Raw genomic sequence first — 23755 nt, forward strand, 5'->3', positions numbered from 1 at the left:
TTGCTAGGATCAAGAAAAACAACTCTCCTTTCCAAGGAGGCAAGGAGTTGTTCAGAATTTCTCTTTGATCGTTAGAAAAATTGGCGACATCAGAAAGAACACATCAGAGCTGCCAAAACCTGGGCTGAAAAAGAGATCAGGGCTCATCGGGAATACAGCAAGTATGTGTTTGTGGGTTTTTCCCTGCTTGTTCTGCGATGGAGAAAACAGAATCATTCATGATGGAAAATTTGTGCTTTGTAATCACCTTCGGGAGGGGACCTTAAGGTGCCTTAAGCAATTAGGTGGGGTCAAACTCTGACTTTGATTTAAACTAGACTCAGCACTGTGTTCCCCTCCTTCTCCATCAAAGATTTGGCTAGCCAGCACTTCCTTTGGTCCAGATGTTAGGGCTCTTCCCATTTCAGCCCTGCTGGGAAGGCACGGCGGTCACCACAGGCCATCCCTGCCCTATATGTGGTCTTCTAATTAGTGCATTGCCATGACTGGCATGTTTACAGACAACATATTTGCTCTGCTTTTCTGCACAGGCAAATATTGCCCTCCTGTTTCCTCTCTGGATTCTGACAAGGGCAAAGGGAGTCAGGGGAGCACAAAACCTGTGAGATTAGAGAAAAGAGAAATAGCTGTGACATCAGTATGGACAAAAAGATATGAGAAAGACAAACATGGGTGGAAACCAGAGAGAAGAGGAGACTGAAACAAGGAGGAGAGATACAGAAGTGAGTAAACAGAATAAATCTTAGGAGGAGGAGGTGTGTATCCATTTTAAATATGCTGCAACTAGGTCAACTACAAATTCTCATTTTGATGGGGAGATTGCTGGGTAAACTTACTTGGCTGGTATTATGCAGAAAGTCCTACTGCATAATAACATCCTTTAACCTCAACATCAATGACCACTTTGCTCTCTCCTGTTGCAATGTTCCTCCTGTGCTTCCCAGCTCGCACCAAAGCCCTTGGAGCCCTGGGGGCACCCTCAGGCTCTGTGGCCTCTCCCTCCCCAGGGGGTTTGGCTGTCTCTGCTCGAGGTCACCTCCACCGCAGCACAGCTCTGTCACCCTGGCACAGGTGTGGGGGCCAGGGCTGTCTGTGAGAAGGGGCTGTGGGAAGAATTCATGGGGGCCTCCACCCGTACTGCTCAGGGACAGCATGGAAGCACAAGGAGAAAAGCCTTTTCTCCTTGCATCTGTTCCTAGACTTGTGCCTTGCTATCCTGATCCTGACCTCGCCTTGCTGCTCTGGTGTCCTGCCTCAGTTGGTCACACCTGCCTCACCATGGGGGACTTGCCTGGCAGCCTGGGCTATCGGCTGGCCCTGGGTACCACCACTGGACCCGCTCTGCTCTTCTTGTTGGAGCTCTGTGGGTCTGCGGCCCTTGTTGGTGAGGGGCAGCCCAGCTGCCGTCCCTCACCCCGCTCTGGCTGCTCCTGGACAAAATCCATCTCTGAGAAACTCTGCTGTCCCATCAAGGGAGATCTAGTGCTTGTATGAGCACCGAGTGCTCTGGAGCCCTGGGAAGCTGTCGGTGGCCTTGCAGAATGCCTGCTGATGGGGCTGCTTGCTGGTGAAAGATGGTGAATTTAACAGCCAGGGAGGAAGGCAAGTACAGGTGATGTTTCTACCCTCAGTATTAAAGGCAACCTCTATGGTCAGAATCAGCCTGGAGGCTCCTGGGAGCAGCAGGAACAGAAGATTTAGCTCAATAGCCGACCTGATGGGCTGCACAGAGCTGTGTTTTTGTTTCTCGTTTTGACTAACAAATAAGGAAAATGGCAAACGCTGTGGTAGGTGTTGATTCCCACGGCCTGAAACAACAGCTCGCCAGTGACCAAGCTGTCCTATGCCTTTCACATTCAGGAAGCTGCTAGTTGGCATTCAGTGTGTGAGGCTTGCCCTGGTCCTCCTCCAGGACACACAAAAACCGATTTGCTGTACTGCTTGAGGGCTAATTTTGGGTTGCTAAAACTATGAAAGAGAGCAGAAAATCTGCTGTTAGCAATCTTGCTCACCCAGGTGGGCTGGAGAGCCGGCAGCCCTCCGGAAGGCAGCAACGGGCTCTTGGCGCTGAATACCTGCGTGATCCGACAAAGAGGCGAGAGGTTAGACGCCAGGAGGCGAGGAGAGAGAAGCACAATCGCAGGGGATGTGATGGCCCACCCCGAACTCTCTTTCTGCACATATTTTCAAACCAAATGGAAAAGGAAGATGGAAACTATGGATTTTTTTTTTTTTAAAAAAAAAAAAAAGAGAGAATTTAAAAGCTGAAAGAGGTTGACAGAAGCAGAAGAGTTTCAATGTTAGTAGGTGCTGCATGGTGCAGCTATTCACCGGTGCACTGGAACAACTGGTAGTGAGTCCTGAGACACTGATCATGCTCAGGGCCTGGAAACTGAAAACATGTGTCTCCTCTCAGGGTTAGACCTTCATCCCCCGAACTTAAATAGACACAAAGTTCCCCTCTTGTTTTGCAACTGCAATTGTTATAAAAGACCTTTATAATCGGTTTTAGAATACTATTTTGAGAACAAATCTGAGTTTAATTATTCCTGTTTCTGTTTTTTTTCTTTCAAAAGTTACACTATTGTCATGAGATAACCAGTGTGATATCTGCTCTCGCGGCATCCTGCTAGGAACGTGGTTAGGAGTGAAAAACAGCGCATCTTACTGCATGACTCAGTAGACGTGAGTGGTGGAACTAGCTACGGGGAGGAGTTAGAGAAGGGATTGTAATACTTTTACCTGTATTGGATCGTAAGATACTCCTGTTACTTGCAGATGTGGAAGACCCCCTGAATGCTTTGAAAAGGTTATATAGGTTAGTACGTGGGACTTAAACATAAGGTTTTCTAGTATTTTAGCATTACAAATCTACTAGTTATTATTAATTTAAGACATACCTGTATTCTGTCCTCTTCCCTGTGCAGCCTGAACCTGTCCTAAATAGACATCAAAATGGAAAGGTGTGATTTATGCCATTTTTCATTCAGGACTGGCTTTTTCACTGAGTCTCATTTTATAGCTGTCAGAGTTAATGGTTCATATATAGAGAGTTTTCATTCGTATACTTTCTCAGAAGTTAACTGTATGTTTTAAGCTTGCTTAAAAAAAGGATTGCCTTGCTCTGTCTCTCATATAGGTCAGTCTAGTTAACATTCCCTTCAGTTATGACTGGTCTGCATTTAAAAGGTTTGTAGTTACTGCTGTGATTTTCTTTCCTTTATAACTTTCCTTCTCTCACTCACACTGGTTATCTATGTTTGTTCCTATTTCAGTACTATCCAATTGTGCTGGTTGTGAGAGGAAAGTTAAAAAAAGCCCAACCCCAAACCAACCCCCCAGACCAGATACTACTCTTTCTGCAGAGAGTGAGTGGATACAAACAAGCAGGCAGACTGTAAATAATGAGACAATGACAAAAATAATGTGGGAGAATTCATGTGTCTGAAATGTCTTCACCACTGTCTACACAAAAGGCTTTTTTTTTAAGGTGATGGGGTTATTAAATTCCCATTGTTCAACAATACTAAAGGCTCAAAGCATTTGCAGACGAAAACCATGTCTTTAATCATGCCTTTCATTTCATTAATTATTCTTAAGAAGCTTGTTAACAAACTTATCCTTTAACAAGCCTTTATTCATTAGTTTTCCCAGAAAGATTAATTCCAAAGCCTGGTGAAATCAGTGGGAATGTTCTAGCTGACCCCTGTGAACACTGGACAAGGGCCCATGAGATTTTTTAATTTTTTTATCAATAAGATATCATAAATGAAACCATTTTGAATGGTTGTCTCAGAAAACAGGAATTGCTGCTCCCTGGGAACTTGATATTGCAAAATTAGGTGACAGCAAATAGCTTGTGTTTGACCCAAGCTCGAACCTTCACAGGCCACTGGAAGCCCTTTGATGGGATTTCTAGGAGCTGTTCTGAGAGACTTTGTACAAATTCCAGATGCCAAAGAGATCCTGTTTAAGGAAATAACAGGCTCATCTGCCAAAACTGGCAAAGCTTTTAAAGCCTGTAAACTTGGAGCTCTGGCTCCAGATGGACCACAGCTAGCCCAGGCTGAGTTTTCAGGCTGTGGTGGGGAAAGTCTGTCTGTGCAGTAGTGTTGGATGGGGTTGTGCAGGGCATGCTTTCCACACGGGAGATCGGTACGTGCCAAAGAGGTGGAAGAAAATTAACTCTGAGCGTGAGAGCTCACCTTGTTTCATGTTTACCACAACTGAGCTAAAATGTGTATATAACACTCTTTACAAGGTCGGTAGAAACAGAGTACGAGAGGGTAAGAGATCGGCTCTGTGTCAGAAGTATCTTATGCCACTTTTTAAATGAATTAACCCTACCCTCAACACCCATGTTAGCAATGTGGATTTCTCTCTGTGCTGGGCTTTGGGGCTGTTTCCTCCTGCTGTACCTTCCAAAGGTGTGTTACCACCATCCCTGCAGTAAGCTGGTTTCTGCCATGCCTTTGCTGGCTGGGGCAAACGTGGTGGTGGTAGAGGGGAAAAGGTTGGAATTGCACTTCCATGGTCTGCAAGGCTTGTTCTTCCTTCAAATCTGAGATGCCGGTGAGCATGTGGCATGTGAATGTGTGTTTATTAAAGCAGAGCTCTGTGCAGGCTGAAGGCTGGGGCAGGACTAGGAGAAGTCTGTAACAAATGGGGGATGGACTGTCACCAGGTGAATCCCAAAAACTGCATCAGAAATGAAAGCAATGGAGTAGAGAAACTCTGGTTGGGAGCAAGTCCTGTAGTGAGCAGGGAGGTGTGGAGGCAGTGAAGTTCTCCCTAGTGCCAGAATGGAGCCCTTACCCAGGGCTTCAGGAAGCCCTGAAGGCCCTTCAGGCCACCCTGAAGCCCAGATGGCCAGGCACTGCTGGAGAAGAGCTTCCAATGCTTTCCCTAGCACTTATGCTACTGTTGTCTCCCCAGACTTTTGTTTTTTTTTCTTTTTACTACCATAATAAGTCGCAGATGGGGATGAAAGCGTGCAGTGGTGGGCAGCGCCCAGCTTGGAGTCCCTGCCTGAGAAGAGTTGCAACCACTGAACCGAGCTGGGCACAGGGTGCAGGGTAGCACCTTGCCTGAGGCTGCCCAGGCACTTGCTGCCTGACGCTTGGTTGCCAGCGCGGTGCCCCAGCGTGGCACTGAGGATCGTGACACGCCTTGTGATTGCAGTGGTCGCAGAAGCACTGGATTCATTCCCAATCCTCATCTAGGGCCCGAGCAGCTGTGCAAGAAAGGATCACTTGAAGAGCTGGGGTAGGAGAGGGCGAGTGAGTTCGTGGCCCTTGGGAGGAGTGTGCTTTGGTGACTGCTGATGGAAAGAGGCAGAAGCTGTCATTGTACCCCAGAGCATGGCTGAACTTAAAGTTGTTCCCAGAGCAGGAGAGAGAGTTTGCATCCACTTTCAAAGCCCGCTGCCATTGCTGCTTCCCCCTTGGGATTGTCCTTTTCTACATCCTGCACTGGTGAAGTGCTGCACTTGCTGGTAGGGCAGATAAGAATAAGCTGTCAAATGCCGTGCTAATCACATCAGTGGTTTTTCATTTAGCAGTTTTGCCACATCAAGTCTTTGGAGCAGGGGTCCTGCGATGGAGCAGAGCCTCAGATTTTTTTCCTGTTTCTGTATCTTTGACGAAGAGAACATAAAAGGGAGAGAACAACAAGAGCTAGGAGGGAGGAGTTTTGTCCCTCCTCTAGTGCTCTAATCTGCTTTTCTTTTGCCCCTGTGAACTTTTGCCAGTACCAGTGGCTGGAAATGGAAACGCTGGGGCTAACAGCAGCCACAGCTGTGCTCATTCTGACTGCTCTATTTCAAGGCTATTTACTTTTGAGGTGTCTTTTGCAGGCGGACTACCAATGCCCTGTGAGATGTAGATCTGTGAGTCCCAGTGAGCCAAGGTGGACAGGAGAACATTTGATTCTGTCCGGTCAAGCCAAACTCTGGTTAAGGCCAACGGCATCATCAGAAACTCTAGCCTGAATAATAGGAGTCCTAAAGGCTCCTCAGACAGTGAAAACTGATAAACTGCTTTGTGTATGGTCATTGTTTCAAATAATTATTCAAATATACTTATACTTTCTGTATTTTATTTTTTTCTTAGCCAGTTCTTCTCTTTTAGAATCAAGAAGAGATCAGGAGAATTCAGGAAGCCAGATACCAAGTGCAGACATGCTGGATATGGTCCTGGAAATGAAGTCTGAGAAATCAGAGGTAGGTCTCCACCACTCTTCCAGCTCATAACAACCTGTCCCTAAATCTCACTTTAATCTTTTGGGAGTTAATTTATATGTAGAACTTCAGTAAAGAAAATTGTGAAGAAACATGGATCCGAATTGCAAGGAAGTGACCATTGAAAGGCTTGAAAAAGTGAGTGCTCTTTTTTCTTTTTTTTTTTTTTTTTTTGACTAAAGGTTTGGTCTTATTAAAGACGAATACAACCTCCCCACTGGTTTCAGTGCTGCCAGAACTTTACCCTCAATAGGCATCTCTCACTGGCTGGGGAACCTCAAGCAGAGTTTCCTAATTGCTAGTAAAGACAATAATGGCCTCTTCTGTGCTTAGCCTGTGGGAATAGGAAATAGAAAAGAGAGCAACAAGCAGCACCAGGTTTACAGGCACATTAGGTACCAAATGATGCAGATTCCCACTGAATTTAATCCCCTTTGGATTGTGTTGGCACTTGTGTAAATCCTGCCATACACATACCTGCGCATTTGACTCAATAAGATTAACCCCTGCAACCCCCGCACTTATTCTGAGATCGCAGCTAAGTTTGACTTAATGATGCTTTCCTTCAAGACCTGAATTACCCAAAAGCTACCTGCCCTGCCATGTGCTTGGCTCTGCATTACTCGGCAGCAGGGATGGCCGCAGTTACATATGTGAGAGCAAAGCTGACCTCCGGGCACTCAGAAAAAGCGACAGGGCATAAAACTTAATGATGGCCCAGCTCCGTTTTCACTCAAAAGCAATCATATCCCCATGCTCAGAAACTTGCAAAGAGTTGAAAACACTCTCCTTTGCTTGACCGCACAGCTGAGCAATTCCACATTGTATGGGAAAATGCCTTTAAATACTTGCATTGCAGGCTGTGGGCTGGAATGGGAGCCGGCTGCTGGATTGAGACGCAGAGCTCCGAGCAGCCGCCACTCTGCTGTCAATAACACGAGTGGCATGCCAGGAATAACATCACATTTACGCCAGGCTCAGAACCACAGCCTGAGGTTTTCGAAAGAGCATTGGTTTAACGTAAGTTCGCATTTCAGAGCTCTCAGCCCTAAGTTTAGATGGCTGTGCAACGCTCTGCATCATGTATCTTACAACAAAATCAAGTCTCCCTTTGAGAGCGTGGGACAGAACGAAGCGGTAGGAAAATACAAGTCAAACAGCACAAGCTTTGTGTCAAGTGTTGCGAAACCCAGCATTTGTCAAGGCTGGAATGTGCAGATATTCACTAGAAAGGCTTCCCCAGAGCCGTTGGGTGATCAGCGTCTTTGACATTCAGGCCAAGCGACTGTTTTTCAGTTTAAATCCAGACTTGGATTCAGTCATTGAGTTTGCTGAGGCTTGAAAGGTTATTGAATCATTGGTGCCTTAAAATACACTGTACTGCATGCCTTGTGGCACATAGTTCTTCACCATACTTACTTGATGCTGCAGCTACCACAGATGCGTATGCTGGGTGGACACTGCTGGAACCTAAAAATAAGAGATTATAATTTTCAGCTATTGAAGCAAATAACCCAGTGTTAATGAATAAGAATAAACAGAGAAGGAAAGATTAAGGAAAACGAGGTGGGCAAAAATCATATGAGAATTCCTTCACAGTGTTTTCATCTTTAAAATACAAAAGCTGTGACAAAAGATATATTACAACTTTCATTCATTGAAAGTTACCACAAAATTAATTCTAAAATGAGTCTTAACCTATTTGTTGAACTCTCAGTCCAGACAGGTGATTCAAAGAACTATTTTTTGACACCTATATCTGAAAATCATGACAGCATTTGGGAATGGAGAGCTTACACCCACACAAATCAGTTTATATGCCAGTATATTAAATGTGAAGATAAAGACTAGCCATAAATTTACTGCAGATGAACTCTCATATTTTTGTGAGAGACACTGATTTTGTATGTGTCTCAAAGGCACAACTCTAACTCCAGTGCATCTGCTGGAATTAATTTTTTTTTAATCCACTCCTAATATTTCTACATTGAATTACTGAATTCATGATTCACAAATCCTGGTATATTCAGCTGCATGTCTTGTTCCTTAAATTTCAGGAAAGCTGTAGGTCTGGACGTGAGCAGTTCAAACATCCATGCTACTGACCTATATCTCTGACCCTATGCAGACCGGGTCGAGTCTTGGCTGCAGCTGCGACTGTTGTGCTTCTGGTTGTTGCAGGTGTTGTGGTTGGCTTTGGCGTTGTGGTGGAAGGATCCGTTGTGGTGGTCGTTGGTGTTGGGGTTGTGGTGGCCATTTGTGTAGCTGGTGTTGGCACTGGGGACGTCTGATACTCTTTGCGGACCGCATCCCCTGTAGGAACATTGACAGGATCACTGCAGCTGGATGTGTGACGCACATAGAAGCATCAGGAATAGCGCTCACTGTTTAAGGTGATCCAGACACTGATGTTGTCCTCAGTATGTCTACCAGCGTCCTTATCTGTAGAGCCATTAGTGCCTTCGTTGCTGTGGATGGTGTGGGATATGGAGCACGTGCCTGTGCTCCGCACACCCTCCGCTCTCCAGAGGGTGTGGACAACAGCCTGTTGTAGCCTTAGTGTTTCCCCTATGCTTTCTCTGCTCTGACCAGGAGCACCTATCAACCCAACAGATGTCTCAGACCTGTGAAATGGTTGAACCAGCCAGTTGCAGTCTCCGGTTTGCCATCATCTTTTCTCAGCATAATTAAGCATTTAGAAAGTCCGTATAAATGGAAATCAGCTGCCATCTGGAAGTAAAAGATGGCCATTCTGAGTCACAGACCCGAACAAAACATGCATTGCCCACCACAGCACTGAAATGCTTTTGGCGAAAAGACAATTTTCAGGCAACAGTGTGCTGGGGAGCGGGTCAGAGCCAGAGCAGGGAGCGTTAGGGCTTCAGCTGAGGGGAGCCAGGGAGAGCACCACCTGGGAGGTGCTGATTTCATCTAACTTTGACTCATCTCACAGTTGCTACTACTTTTAAAATGTTTCATCTGTTGTGAGAACAGTGACAATTCTAGTTGCAAAATTTACATCCTAAATATCCTTATACAAAATTGTTAACATGCTTACAGCTCTTTCAAATCATCGCCTTGAAAAAGAGCCTTCACCGTTATCTTCTCCATCTATCTACCAAAAACTGCCTTAAAATATATTCTGTGTTCACCTCAGCCTTGTTCCTCTCCTGCCGGCCCATATCCCTGGGGATGGCCTGACACGCTGTCTACACTGAAAGGGAACGGTGTGCAGACTATTCATTGCTGCACAGCACAAGCTTTTATTTTATTGCTGGATGTTCTCCTTTTGGAAAGCACCATCATGAAACTGTCTGGGGGATTAATTACCACCTAATGCTAGCCAGTGAAAAACTCAGATCTCGGACAGTTTTAATGGGATAATGCTGAAAGAGAGCTCAGAAGAAAAACAAAGCAACTCAGCTGAAAAAAAATCAGTATGAATGGCTCTCTTTGGGCTGATCTGCTCCACGTTGCTGCGCTAAAAGAAAGAAGGCAGAGGGCACAGTGAAGTCGTCTTCTGTGATCTGGTGCCGCTGGAGTGGGGGAGCAGGCACATCGGCCAGATTTATACCCCAGGCTGCAAGGAGCAAGGAGGTAACACTACTAGCAGAAAACCCAAGGAAGCAGCAGAGTAAGAGCAGAGAAAAGATGTTGCCTTGGTGCCTGTTGGCTGGGTTTCTGGTGGAGCCTTTAACACAAGAGGAGAGCTCTCGAGGGCTAGCTGCTCCCAATGCTCCTGCAGGCAGGGTGCCCATCTCCCTCATAGCATCTTCAAAGGGTTCGCAGGGCACATGCCCTGCGTAGGAAATTGCCAAGAGCTGTAACGCAGGCTTTTGAAGTTCATGGCACCTGAACTCTGAAGTTCATGGCAACTGGACAACCAAAGCGCAGGCAGAAATTAAACTGCAAGGCTGCCCTCTCTCTGAATTGGCGCATGCCCTTCAAGCACCACTGCAGGCGCTTGTGCAATGGGGTAGGTTTGTCGAGTTTGTCGAGGAAGAGGTTGTAGAGAGGGGGCTGGATGGGGCGGAAAGCTGCAGGAAGCTTAGACTGGGAGGGATACCTTAAAAGAGCACCAAGATCCCCAACGCGTACCTTGTTCTGATGCTTTTTCTGATGCATTAGTGGTATCTGCACTCTTCGTAGCTTTTAGGTCTTGCTCTGGCTTTTTAGGCTCTGAAGCAAAATTAAGCACATTAGGAAATGCAGCTCTGGAAGAAAAGAATTTTAAGTCTCCTATTTAGACATTATCAGTCCCCAAAGGAAGGCATCCCATCACCTGGCGTTAGGTAGGTCAGTCAGTCCAATCAGAGCTTTCTCACCAGGCGAGAGAAAGTGATGGCTGGGTGCCTCTGGAAAGTAGTCACCTCGTATTTTTGGTGCCAAATTTAGTCATTTTTATTGCCCCAAAGCTCCTGCCAATGTCAATAGAATTTCTGAAGTGAGCAATAAATACGGGGTTTTACCACTCATAAACCAATACTCATAAGATTAATGCCTCATGTTGTAGATTTTTCCTCTGAGTAGCGGTGTGTCCTGAGAACTAGTGTCACGGTGTGTGTAGGGTGTTTGGGGAATGCCAGATAACATACAATATTTCAATCACTAGTTCACGTTCAGAGGTAGTTCTTTCTTGCCCGAAATTGTCAGATCACCATGGGACTAAATCCGGAATGCCATGAACTGGCTTTGAAGGAAAAGGAAGATTTTTCTGGTCCTTTTTTTTCTTCTGAGACCCAAAGTCATCGAAGTACTTGGAACATTTATTACAGTTCATTTACTGCCTCCCTGAAAAAGAATCTGCCTCTGCTTTTATGTCTGATTTGTAGACTGAAGGATTTTGATCTTCCATATTTTTCTCTTCTCTAGCTATTTTAGAGAGAAATTACTCCTAAAAAAATTGTATTATTTTTTAAAACAACAGCTTTTGATTGATTTTAACCAGCTGTGAGTAGTTACAATTGTGGAAAGGTTTTTCTTGCTGCACCCAGCATTTGGGCAGCACTGTAACCACCAGCAGCATTTAAGGAGATGTCAGTTACTATGAATCTCCAGCATCCCTGGCATGAGGACCAAAATTGCATCTCTGGCAGCTGATCTGGTGTGAAGCAGGATTTTTCACTAATCTAGCAGCAAGTGAGTTTAATCCTCAAAGGGCTGCCTTTACCTCTTACAGATAATGGGTTTAAGTACCCAAGTGTTCAACGTGGTCTCTGTAATTTAAATCAGCAGAAAAAGGTAGCTTTTTAAAAATGAAGAAAGTAGTAGGATATCCTCTATCGCAAGATGGCTCCAGCACCATGTTACAGAGATTTTTATCTTAAGAACAAGCTGTTTCTAGCAGAGTACAGCTGAGATTGCTGGACTGAGGTGCCAGGTCTAAGGAGGGCTGACGGGGCCAAGCGGGGCTCATGGAAGATGGATTGTGACCACCAGATATCTTTGCTACCTTTGGCACAGGGCTGGGCAAAGAAAGGCGGTGGCGTCCTCCAGCACTGAGCTTGATGCAACAGTCATTATTTGCCCCTTTGATCATCCTGGGTTTTCTCTGCGTGAATGCACAGCCTTTGTTGCTAGGATAATAACATTTTCATTCGCACTGTTTGATTCGAGAACGAAGTGAAGGAAACCGCTTGCGTCCTTTGTTTGCTGCAGGAGCAGTCTCCTGGTAGTTTGTTTGCATGCCTGAGACGTGACTTGGTGACGCTCCCCATCCCTATACTGATTCTCACATAATGTGGGTTTTAGCACTGGTGGAAGAAATTGTTGCTTGCAGCCTGCTGAGCTCTGCTGTGAGATGTTTGGGCTGATACTTCACATGTAGGTACATTTGGAAATGAGATGTGGTATTAGCAACTGTTTCCTAGAGAAAGCCAAAATTTCTAAAGTACTGCCTCCCTTCTAGCAGAGCATATTTGGGTCAGTAATTTCTGCGTACCTGTTCAAGACACATATATAAATCTGTACCTCTTTGATTATAAATGCAAAGGTATTGGAAACTGAAGGCATGGCTTTGAGTGATGCATATTCCGTCTGAACAGCTACAGCGTTCAGACGAAAACGCACCTATGTGCAAGTAAAAGCCTAAAGATGAGGAAAGAGCTCTTTACTTTGCTTCCATGGACCAAACAATAATGGGCAGGAGAAGAGCAGGACTCCACGTAACCCCTGGGTGGCTTTGGATGGACGCACCCACTGACAGGCGTTTGACTTCATGGAGAAGACACAGCACATTTTGTTATATCACGTCTCACAGAGGATAAGCTCAGGAAGGCTCAGGCTCAGCAAACAGCAAAAGATCTGTGTTAGGGAAGTATGTACTACAATGAGACGTTCATTTTGGTTTTGTTCACACCCCCAAGGAAGAGTCTGAACATTACACAGTTGTTACAGGAGGCACAAACAAGTGTAATTTCAAGTGATGGAGGCACTTCACATACACTTGAATACCTGCTACCACCTGGTGTAAGACTTATCAAAAACCTCTGAAAACAACTAAAATTTTTAAACTGAGTTGAGTCTTATGGTTTAGGGTGTTGACTAAAAAGGTTATACAGAGTAGCTCCCTATCATATCATCCTTAGCTAAAGCTGCAGTGCATTGCCATTTGTGTCATTAGTATTATATTATTATTTATTACTATATTCTCAACACTGAATATCCCAAAAGATAACGTGAAAAGCATTAGGGGAAAGTCAACATGTAAGACCTCAAATGCTTTTACGTAATCAGTATGACATCATACTCACTAACAGATTTAAAGCAAGGGGGAAACTACTTGGGAACAAAAATCTGTGAAACATGGTATGATCAAAAAATAGGAATTGTCTGGGATAATTTCCATGTGCTTAACGTAAACAAGTATCATGAGGGATTTGGATGAGATACCAAGAGAGACATTAATTTCTGACTCTGAATAATTATATCTTTGTATTACACAACTGGGAAGCTGCACCAGATAGTTGTGAATGAATATAAGGGAAAGTCAGTCTTAATTACTTGCCTGATTTAACAGCTGTGCTTTTTGAAGAAGAATATTCAAGAGTTGATGGGTATGTCACACCTTTTCTTGGCTTGCCCTCTACAAAAAAATCATTGGACAGCATCACAAAATATTCTAAATTTTCTTGCAACAAAACTCCCATCTAACAAACATGTTCAGAATCAGGCCCTGCTTCTTTACTGCCCAAGTAATTTTCTTGAGGATTTCTTTCATCTGATGGTAGAAGCTCAAAACCATGCCACTAAAAATACCAATGCCTAAATCCACCATCATAAAAAAAAAAAAAAAAAAAAAGAAAGAAAAAGAAAAGAAAAGATGAAAACACAGTCCTGGGAAGGATTGGAAGAGGTCAGTTAGTCCATTCCTTTGCTCTCAAATGGTGTTAAGCATAAGGGGACCATTCCTGAAGGACATCTGTATAACCTGTACTTAAACCCACAGCCACCCTAGGCAGCCTTTTCTAGTGCCCAACTATGCAGTTGAGGTAGAAAGCACGTTTGATGTGGGATTCATTTTGTCACGGACACGACATTCTTCTCTGACCTCACTTCTGCAACATGCCATTTCTGGCAACAGTCTTTTGCAGTAATAATAGTGAGAGAAGGCTGTGCTTGTGTGGGGGAACATAGAGTACCTATATTTAGATCTAAAATGAGGGCCCTGTCTTAAAACAATGAGGTACATTTCCCAGTTAAGCTTTAAACCACAGATCTTTTTAGTGCCGCACCGGATGCCATCTGTATCAGTACATATGACCATGCAACTCCATCTCTTCGGGCAGTTTTCGTATTCCTAAGGCACATCTATATCACTGGCAGAAAAGTGTTGCAGAGAAGCACCGTGTTGGGAGGACTGCTCTGGCCTCTAGGAGCTGGAAGCAACTTATCTGTACCAGCTTGGACACGGTGGATGTAGGACTTGTAGACGCCCCCCCAGTGACTCTCTACAAGACGCTGTGCTGTGTCATGTGTCTGGACCACCTCAGGTGAGACCTACCTCCACCTCCTGCAACCCTGAGTCATGGCGGTGATGCTAGGTTTGCTTTCCTTTGTTCAGGTGGTGGATTCTTTTAAAAGTTATATATGGCATTGCGAGCATGTCAGTTGTCATCCTGGGTGGTTAATCCAGAGACCAACAGCACTGAACAGAATTAGCTGCTACAGACTGAGCCATGCCTGGGAACTGGGGGCTATTTTGCCCATGGTGGCACACAAAGAAGGGTATGTGCGAGACAAACTGGTCCTGTATGTGCAGGGATGACCATGGAGCTGGAGAGGCATTGTCCTTTTCATGTCTCTAGCTCATTTGTTTTACTCCTCTCTGAAATTTTAGATGTCATTAAGAAATCCTAGATGAAGACGTTAGTTTGAGTTACTAATGAGGCAATAATGTAAGGCGCTATTCCCTTTCTCATTTACAGTGGTATATACTCAGGGCAGCTGCAATGAAGTCAACAGAGATCCACCAAAGACCAGAGCTGGCAAGTTAGCATGCCAGGACAAGCTGGGAAGAGCTTCCTCCTTGCCCTCGGGTCTCTCACAGAAGCTGGCCTAAATGAAGGACGGCAGGTCTTCACTTCTCCCCAAGCTAGAACCAGGATCAGGAGCCAAGCACAACTAGGGAGCTCTTCTGCCAATTTGGTAGAAAGATGGAAATGTTATAGGATTGCAGATGATTTCTAAATGCATTTCTCTATCCCCAACAGAGGCAGAGTTGTTAGGTATGAGTGGTTGCTACACAGATGCAGCAATAGCATAATCTTCTGATCTTAATTTAGAATCTTTCTGTGCTAATATGACTTAATGCAAACCTGAAGCCCACTGCTGTGCAAATAAACTAGCTGGGGAGGCTGGCTGCTCCTGGACTCTGGGGTTTTTGGTCAACAGCAACTTGCATCCCATTTGTGACCGAGAGGTAGGTCTGAGGCCTGACCTGAACGTAGCCCTGCTGTCTGGAGCGATGGTAATATGTCCTTTCCACGGTCTGGAAAAAGTTACATCTGGGTTGGAGTTTGCTTAACATACTTAAAAATGGTTTTACGTATGGGCTGAAAACCTCAACTCTGGCCGTTGAAGTACAAGCTGTGGTGTGGTGGCCACTCACCCTCTCACGCTTGTTTGTGACTAGCAAACCCAGAGGTTTAGGACTCTGTTTTCTTAACCCACTAGCTGCGAAACTCCCACTAAACTGAATGGAGTCATTCAACTGAGTGCCAAGGCATTTCAGTGCTTGAAAGTGAATACCAGTGCATTTGCATACCTCCTGGTGTGCTGGCAGCTTCCGTCCCAGGGGACAGATCCCGTCCCCCTCTGCCCCTAAATCACACCACTTCATTGCCTGGGTCCCCCGAGGATTCCTCTTCTGTGCTCTTTTGTGTGCCTGCTCATTCACAATTTAAACATCACAAGCTCTTGGTGACGATATCCTAACTAGGAATAAACTGTTGGCATGTTCCCAGGGTACAGTGTCGCATACGGGTCTAGTCTGCTGAAAGGGGATTCAGCTGGAGGATAAGGGACTCAGTTCAAACTCTAAAGCTGTCCTGAAATTAATGCCTTAGGTGACTTTGTATTTTTATTGGAGAATGCTTTATGCAGCTCTGTCTTTTTATGACTCATGATTGTAAAAAAAACCCCACAAACCCGATGCATCTCTTTTTGAGAATGAAATCTGTCTGCATTCAGCCTCAGGCTGCTAAAATGAATACAGCACCCTTCCTGGGGTTTTAGTCTTCTAAAGTTCTCTCTAAAATTCTAATATTTCCGCATTTTCGGTAGGTATAGTGAGAGTTTTCTTCCTATTTATATATGAAATACGATATGATACGTGTTATATAGAATCATAGACTCATCTATGTTGGAAGGGACCTTTAAGATCATGGAGTCCAACCATCAACCTAACACTGACAAAACCACCGCTAAACCATGTCTGTAAGCACCACGTCTACCGGTCTTTTAAATACCTCCAGGGACGATAATGTTAGATTTATGCTTGAGCTAGTTTATAAACTAAGTAGTTTCACTGCTGTCAGTGACAGCAATCAGCATGTGTAAAATTAAGCCCATGAGGGACAAATCTCGCCATGCCTACACATGCCCGGAGTTCTCATCATCTCCTCTTACATGTGCTTGTAACTTTCTCTTGTATCTTCTTTTATAGTGTCTCATTAATTAAGAATAAAGATTTGCTACTATAAATCAAAAATTCCTACATTTTTATGGGATAACAACTGCTGAAGTAAAAAAGAAATCTTATTTCCCATTTATGTACCAGAATTACAATACGCTGTTTGTTGGGGAAAAAACAGCAACAAGTGCAAGTAGCAATTCAGCTATTCCAGGAAATTCCTACTCATCCAAAATAAATCCTTGTCGTAATGTGATGTACCCATGGCAGAATGCTGTAAAAAGTGCATCCAAATATATTAATGCAAACTCCAGATGACAGTTCATTCTGAGACCTCCTTTGCTGTCCACAGATTTTCACATGAAAAGAACATTTCTTTATTTTCAGTGGCTGTTCAGTTGCTTGAGCTGTTGAATTTTCCAGGAATGATGTAGTTAACTAACATCAATTGGTTGTGTCTATCCTAAACCTTCAAAAGTGCGGACCAGCAAGAACTGACCCACTGTATGGATACAGCAGGAGGTTAGATTTAGAAATTGTACATAAAGCAATATAAATTAGACCCTCCTTTCACATGGGTAGAATGAGTGCAAGTAGGTTTAATATAATCTGAAGCTGGTGTAAAGGGGATCTAATTTATATATATATAAAAAAAAAATAATCTGTGAATTTTGTCAGTGAATTGCTGTGTGTGCTATGGAGAGAAAAAAGAATGAGCATTAAATTAAGATGGATTTCCCTGCACTGAGTAGGTATCAAAACTGTTTGGCTAACAGAGGTGGGGAGAATTCATAAGGTACTTGAGATGCACCGATAGGATTGCTTAATATAGGGTTGGCATAAATACAGTGTGGCTACGTGTGCCTTGAGGTGGGTTGGCAGAAATCAGAAGTTGCTTCAGAAGACGCGAGCTCGGGTGCAGGCTGAGGATGCTTCAAATGGCCAAAAGGCCCTTTAGTTCCCTTAGCAGTACTAGTTACCAGGGTGGACAGCAAGAGCGATAGGAAGACCCACCCATCAGTACTGAGACCTGGATTTTACACATCACTAGCAGGAATTAAGGCACCCTCAGAGTCAATCCAGACCGCAGTGTCACCTCCTGCAGTGGGCTCAGCCCCACGCTGGGCCGAACCAAGGACGCCGCTGGCGGGGTGTGTGTCTCTCTGCCGGCTATATAGGAAGCCCAGAATAAAAACTGTCACAAGTGCATTATTCATGCTAAAGCTAGGTGGGGTGGGCCTGCAGTGACTAAACAGGTCTTTCAAATGAGGAGGCTGCTTCCCCCTCCGCCCGTCGCTGCCTGGCTGGTGGGGCATCGGGGAGCAGCCGGGGAGGACAGGCGGCTGCGGCGCTCTACCGTGGTACCTGACACGAGGAAGGACTCCCTCCAGCGCGGCAGTGACAGGGACCGGACCCCGTTGGAGAAGCTCCCGCGGTACCCCGAGTGGCCTGCGACTTTCTGGACGAGGATCTTCCCGCCTGTGTTGTCGATTATACCGCTGCAAGGGGAAAACATGGTGTCTGAAGGTGGAAATTGCCCCAGAAAACTTAAAACCTGTTCAACAACACGAGAGGTATGAAGCGTTCACTTTTACCTTTAAACCAGGGGCTGTAGTGGAGCTGTGATGCTACTACTAAGTCTGCTGCTAAGAAATATTTGTGCTTCTTCCGCATAGAGAAGAGCAGTTTGTTACAAAGTGCTGTCGGGATCTGTTTGCTCTTCCCACTGATACACTGGTCCTGCGTTTAAGGTTGACCTAGTTGCACACAAGAACAAGCCTCTGCCTTCGTTAAAATTCCTGCAAGCTTGATTGAACAGCTGAAGATCCAGGGAGAGGTACTCAGAGGAATTTTCGGGCCAACCATGTGACAGAAATACAAATTTGAGGCAAATCTCCCACTCGCTTGACTTTTTCTTTTGTAAAAATACGATTAATGTTTTCTTTGAATTCCCGTATGTATTATCCGCAAAAAAAACTAAGCCTGGTTCTGACCTCAGCCTGGAGTAAACTGAACACAATATTGCCAGAAGTCGTGGAAAACCCATCAGGCTCTGTTTGCGGTGTTTGACACATGATGTAACACGTATCTCAAAGAGAAACAGAAAACCTTCAGTGTAGGCAACCTGCTGTGGCATCATTAGGAAAGCAGGCAAACAAGGAAGCGACTGTGACTCAAGAGAGGTGGCAGGACTGGCAATAACAACACTGTGCAGGAAAACAAGTAATGGGCAGCAAACAACGGTGAAGAATATGTTAGAGCTGTAGCTTTTTCTGGTAATTGCAAGAAGCTGCTGGTAAAATAACTGTAAGGAAAGGAAATTCACCGTCTGAGGAAAATGCAACATATAAGCTGACGAGCCAAACCTTAAAGGCAAATGTGGAAAACTGAAACCCTCACGCAACAACACGTGCAGACAGCATTTGAACTATGGGGGAAATCACAGTCACTGTCAGCGCTCGCTTGGTAACTTCCCTTTGGGACAAGCTCTGCGTGAAGGGACAAAAAATTTCCACCGTGCACTCGTATTTGCAGGAAGAATTTGTCCTTCGAAAGCCAGTCTCCTGGCAGCCAGCTGCCCAGCAAGGGGCTGAGCAGACAGAGCTGCAGCCAGGAGGTGGCAGCCCCAATGCACACAGGCACGTCAGGTAAGGCCCAAAGTCCCCAAAGCCTTAACTTTTCAACTTTATCCTAGCTCCCAGCTCTTTCACTAAACTGAAAGCACTGCAATAGCTAGAATAACCCAGAATGCAGACAAGTTGTCAATCAAACTTTGTAAGTTCTTACTGCATTTTCAGCTGAATGTATCCTGCCCTTGCGTCCTACCTGCAATTACGGCGTGTTTTGGTTGCGAAGTTATTCTCCGTTAAAATTTTATGCATGTTTTTGCATGGCTAATAAAATTTAGCAAAATCTGTGCTATAAAATTTGAAATTATACATTTTCTTGTCCCGTGTCCTTTTCTGTGGCAGGTAAGCACATTACTCGGCCTTTGATGTCAAGGACAGTTACATTCAAATCTGCAGAACTAAAACCAATCCCAGAAGTATGAGAGTTATATGTATTCATCGCTTGTGATATGCCTATTCTTTTCTGAAGCTTTATGAGTAGCAGCAGCAGCTCCATCCCTATCTTCCACTTGAATCATAATAGTACAATGGTAATTTCCTATGCATGAATGAGAGATCTGCAAATCTCAAGACACTTCTCCTAAAGTTGAGAAACATCTTCAAACACGACTGATTTCAATGGGAATACAGGATTGACAGCGCTTTGTGAGATTGGATCCAAAGCATCGCACACGGTCTGTTTCACAGGTTTTCTATTAGAACAGCAGCCTGCAATCAAAGCTACAAGGCAGTTGAAACTTTAAAGAATCTGAAAAGCCAAGAGCTCTTTACACTGAAATGACGGTTTTGTCTGAGTGCCTTGCTCATTTAAACTCACTCACCTGTGAATTGCAGCATTGCACACACTGGAAAAGGATGCATAAATGTCTGTGCCATAAACACGGTATTTTACGTCTTGACATCCAGGAGGGCATTTTGCAATGAATTCTGGATTGATTATCTTCCCCGCCTTGACATCGCAATCGATCTGGGGTACATCTGTGAGTGTAAAATCTTGGTAAAGTCAGATTGAATGGTTTTCATAGCTGAGTGATCTTGTCATGAAACAATGAGTGAGTGGCAGGGGTGCCCTCTTCTTATGCCTTCATCTCAGTGGTTTTGGGATGCAAGACATGCCTGTGTGTTCTGCATCTACAATATAACACATAATAACCCCTATAGTGAGGGGTGTGGCTGTAACTAAGGTTGGATTAAAGAAGCCTGAGGATATTTCTGACCTTCATTCTTTGCTTTTCTGAAGGAAATATCCGTTATGACACTTTGCTGGCGAGAGAAAGAAATGCAGTCACCCAGGCTGTGTTTAACATGCGGGAAGGAGGGGGTACTGGAAGAGGGGGCTGTGAGTCGGGACTGGGAGGGACCGCACACACATAAGGCGGGATGCTTCCCAAACCTCCCACTGTGCTCATGTAGCTCTGTGCCATCTATAACACCAGGCTGTAGCCACAGGCCCTTATCTTGTTCTTAATTTTTAAAGCTATTTGCTGGGTAGAATCTACTTTGAATAAGGGGTTTAAGTGTGAGCTCACAACCTCGCAGCAGGCTTGTTTGTCAACGAAATGAGCAAAATAATCTGTGGACAGAACTGCTCTTACAGCAACGTAGCTGAAAGTTATACATCCTAGTGCATAGGACATGCACCACTTGTCTCATGCTAATCAGCCACGTATGCTTTGTGTATGCAGAAGGTCCATGTCGCTGTTTATGTCCCTCTCTCTGTGAAAACCTTAGTGCTTGCTTAGATCCTTGTGTGGTACCTAATGACCTCTGAAGATACATTTTAGTAGTGAAATACACAGTTTCCCCTTTACACCTGTTCAGTAGCACACACTTTAATTAGCAATTTGACTTCAATAAAAGAATCTGTTAGTTAAGGTGCTCCCATTGATTCTGCACAAAATTTTGAAGAGTTACTAGAATACAACTTTACTTTGCACTGTTTTTTTTTTTATGCCTGGTGTAAAGGAGCCAAGAATACTACTGGGACTACTTACAGAGCTTAGCTTTTTTCATCTTCTTTGGGGCTTCCTTAGCTGCATATGTACATATAAGAAACGCACCTAAAACAAAGAAAACGTAGAATCAGGAAAAAGGGGGACTATCAACATCAGTCGCCGCAAGTTCCTGTGCATGAGATTTCCCAAATTTGAATTGACAGCTTGAAAAAATGAAATGGGAATATTCTCAGCCACAGCTAGGTTTCTACTTGTTGGTTAATGTCGCAGTCAAGATGGTATCTACTCTGGGGCAGTTTTTTGAAGGGGATTAAAGATCAGTTCAGCTCACACGTTTATCTGTGGAACTCACTATCAAAAGATGCCGTTGAGTTCATGGGGTCCAGAAAACCATGAAAGGCCCCAGTATTTCCACAAGCGGTGGAAACTCTTTGTAATTGGTGTGATAGGGGATATCAGTGAAACAATGTGCTCTGCACATAAAGCAACTGGGAAGTTAGAGGCAGAAAGATCCTTCTTAATAGCCCTGCAGGGAGGTTATCCTGTAATCGTGCGTTGTGGCATTTCTCTCACTGGTGGCAGTAGGTATGGCATAGTGGGCAGCATTATGGACCATGTGAGGTTCTAGAGTGGCATGTCCCAACGTCCTGTCCCAGCAAGGGCGCCGATTTTCTTCAGTAAGTAGAATTATGACATGAAAAGCGTAATAGTAAGAGAGACATATGCTGTTATATTAAAACATACGCCAGAATATACGCGCGTAGCGTACCTTGTTAGGTTTGCTTGCTAAATGCATGACATACAAAACCTCTTCATTCTCTGTGCTTATTTTATAAGCACTATATTATGGGTAATTAATAACTTCATTGCAAGTATCTTGACTTTCCTATTCACCTTTCCCTTCTCTGAGCTTTCAGAAGGAATTGAAACGCTCTGATGTGTTGGCTGATCCTCTCATCATTTGTTATGTTAATCTTACTAGAATATGCAACAGCAGCCTTATTTCTTTTATGCTCTTTTTCCCCTAGACTGGTTGCAGAGTTTGCAGACTTAATCACTCCTAGAACTTGTTCAAAAGAAAAATAACTCTCACAGTGTCTGAAGTGACAGAGTAGAGATGCAGTATTGGGGCCTGTTGTCACTGGTGCAGTTGTGTAACCAAGGCAAAACTGTAGTTAGGAAAAAAAAGAAGCAAACCAGTAGAAAACAAAGTGCAAAGTCCCAACTACATGCAAAGTTAGGGAATAACTTAATGTGGAGAAAGTAATTTGGTCTCTTAGTAAAGACAGAACTACTACATGGATAACTATGAATTTGAACTAAGAATGGCTATCCTGCCAAACTTGAGGATCCCAGCTAAAGGGAATATTGCCTGGGAATATCACAAAGTCATACAGCACCACTAGGCTACGTGGTGGCTGGATCTTCATCAAAGGGAGACATGTAAGTAAAGTACACTAAGAAATCATGCTCAATCAACCACAGTGTTCATGTAAGATGAATTGAAAATTCTGGATTCTCTAAATGTTCCCCAAAAGCAAGATCCTGTCTAACTGCTGAGGGAAATAAAATAAGAGACTTTTATAGCCTTTTTCCTTTGGCACCTTCTTGTTCATGGAAAGAGCAAGAACTCAGAGAAAAATTGGGAAGGGCTGCTCCCACGTAAGAAACAGCTGATGTTTCTTTGGAGGGAATCTTTATATTACAGCCCTTTTTGCAGGACCACTTGTGCTACCTGATATGGACTGCATACAGCTGGTTGTGTATTTAGAGATGTCTGCTTGTAATTAATACCCTTTCTATGCCAAACTCAAGAATTTTTGAGTAGCCTGTTTCTGAAAAGCTGTGCCAAAGCTTACTCCACCTGCCATTGAAAGCTTCATCAGCCATGGAGTCCAGAGGGAAGAGAAGAAGCCAGCAGCCACGGGCTTCTGGAGAGTACAAGCCCATAAACTACCAATTGCAGCATATCAACTGTACTTACCAAAGAAGGTTGCAATGACTGTGGCCTTCATGGTGAGTAAAGCAAAATCTGGATGTGCCACTAAGGAGCACTGAAAAGGAAAAGAAGAGTACATCAGGCTGCATTTGAAGACATCGCAGATGATGCTGGAATGGTGGGGGAAGAGGGACTGTGCACCCTTCTTCAACCTTTCACAGTCCTCACATGCTGCATCCTCTTCTCATGGGCAGCTGGTGTCCCCAGAGGAGATGGTGTTTGGACTGTGACACTCCCACGGACTAATTTTTTTACTTCTGTCCAAGATTTGCTTTTTGCCTCACAAAACCAAGATCTCATTCCACATACTTATTTCTGAAGCCAGCGGCAGGAGAGGGCATGATGGGTACAGACGTGCTCTGGCAGCTGTTCAAGTTCCCTCACTACTCTTCTAAGACATAATCACAAGATCATATTGTCTGCACATCAAACAGCACCATGTAATCTCATAAAGATATGGGGAACATAGGTCTGCTCACTCCTGAAGGACGTTGTGTAAAATATCTTGCAATTGTGCCATTGTTTGTTTCTGAGGATGTGTGCGCGTGCATGTGTGAGCACCTGAGATTAAGAGGACTCTGTCAGAACATCTGGATGTTTTTTTCTGGGTCTGCATATGTGGTTCCTGACCCCTGCCAACCCTGAAGCTCTTGGCCAGGCTACAAGAACACAAGCTTACCAGAGATGACCCCTCTCAGCTCCTCCTGACCCTCCTCTCCCATGCTCTTTTTGCAGTTATTTGGTGATTGTTGAGGGAATCCTGGGTTGGGTGCTCATAATTAATCTCAGTCATTAAAATAC

At 44.4% G+C, this 23755-nt stretch overlaps 1 protein-coding gene across 4 annotated transcripts in view; it reads right to left on the reverse strand.

The window, feature by feature from the left end:
* The window catches only part of VIT (vitrin), a 55266-nt gene that overhangs the window by 16499 nt on the left and 15012 nt on the right, over positions 1–23755 (reverse strand). The window contains exons 2-12 of one of the 4 annotated variants that reach the window (XM_063328845.1): positions 22940–23009; positions 20995–21060; positions 19822–19978; positions 17736–17869; positions 13245–13322; positions 10337–10417; positions 8345–8551; positions 7658–7708; positions 2901–2939; positions 2743–2799; positions 2013–2075 (exon numbers count right to left, since the gene is read on the reverse strand). In XM_063328845.1, coding sequence (XP_063184915.1) covers positions 2013–2075; positions 2743–2799; positions 2901–2939; positions 7658–7708; positions 8345–8551; positions 10337–10417; positions 13245–13322; positions 17736–17869; positions 19822–19978; positions 20995–21060; positions 22940–22970 — 964 coding nt within the window. In that variant the 5' untranslated portion in view covers positions 22971–23009. Of the gene's footprint in view, positions 1–2012; positions 2076–2742; positions 2800–2900; positions 2940–7657; positions 7709–8344; positions 8552–10336; positions 10418–13244; positions 13323–17735; positions 17870–19821; positions 19994–20994; positions 21061–22939; positions 23010–23755 lie in introns of all 4 variants that reach the window. The other 3 variants (XM_063328844.1, XM_063328847.1, XM_063328846.1) reach the window with 3 other exon arrangements.

Source organism: Chroicocephalus ridibundus, chromosome 3, assembly GCF_963924245.1.
Source record: "Chroicocephalus ridibundus chromosome 3, bChrRid1.1, whole genome shotgun sequence".
In the NCBI taxonomy this organism is placed as follows: domain Eukaryota; kingdom Metazoa; phylum Chordata; class Aves; order Charadriiformes; family Laridae; genus Chroicocephalus; species Chroicocephalus ridibundus.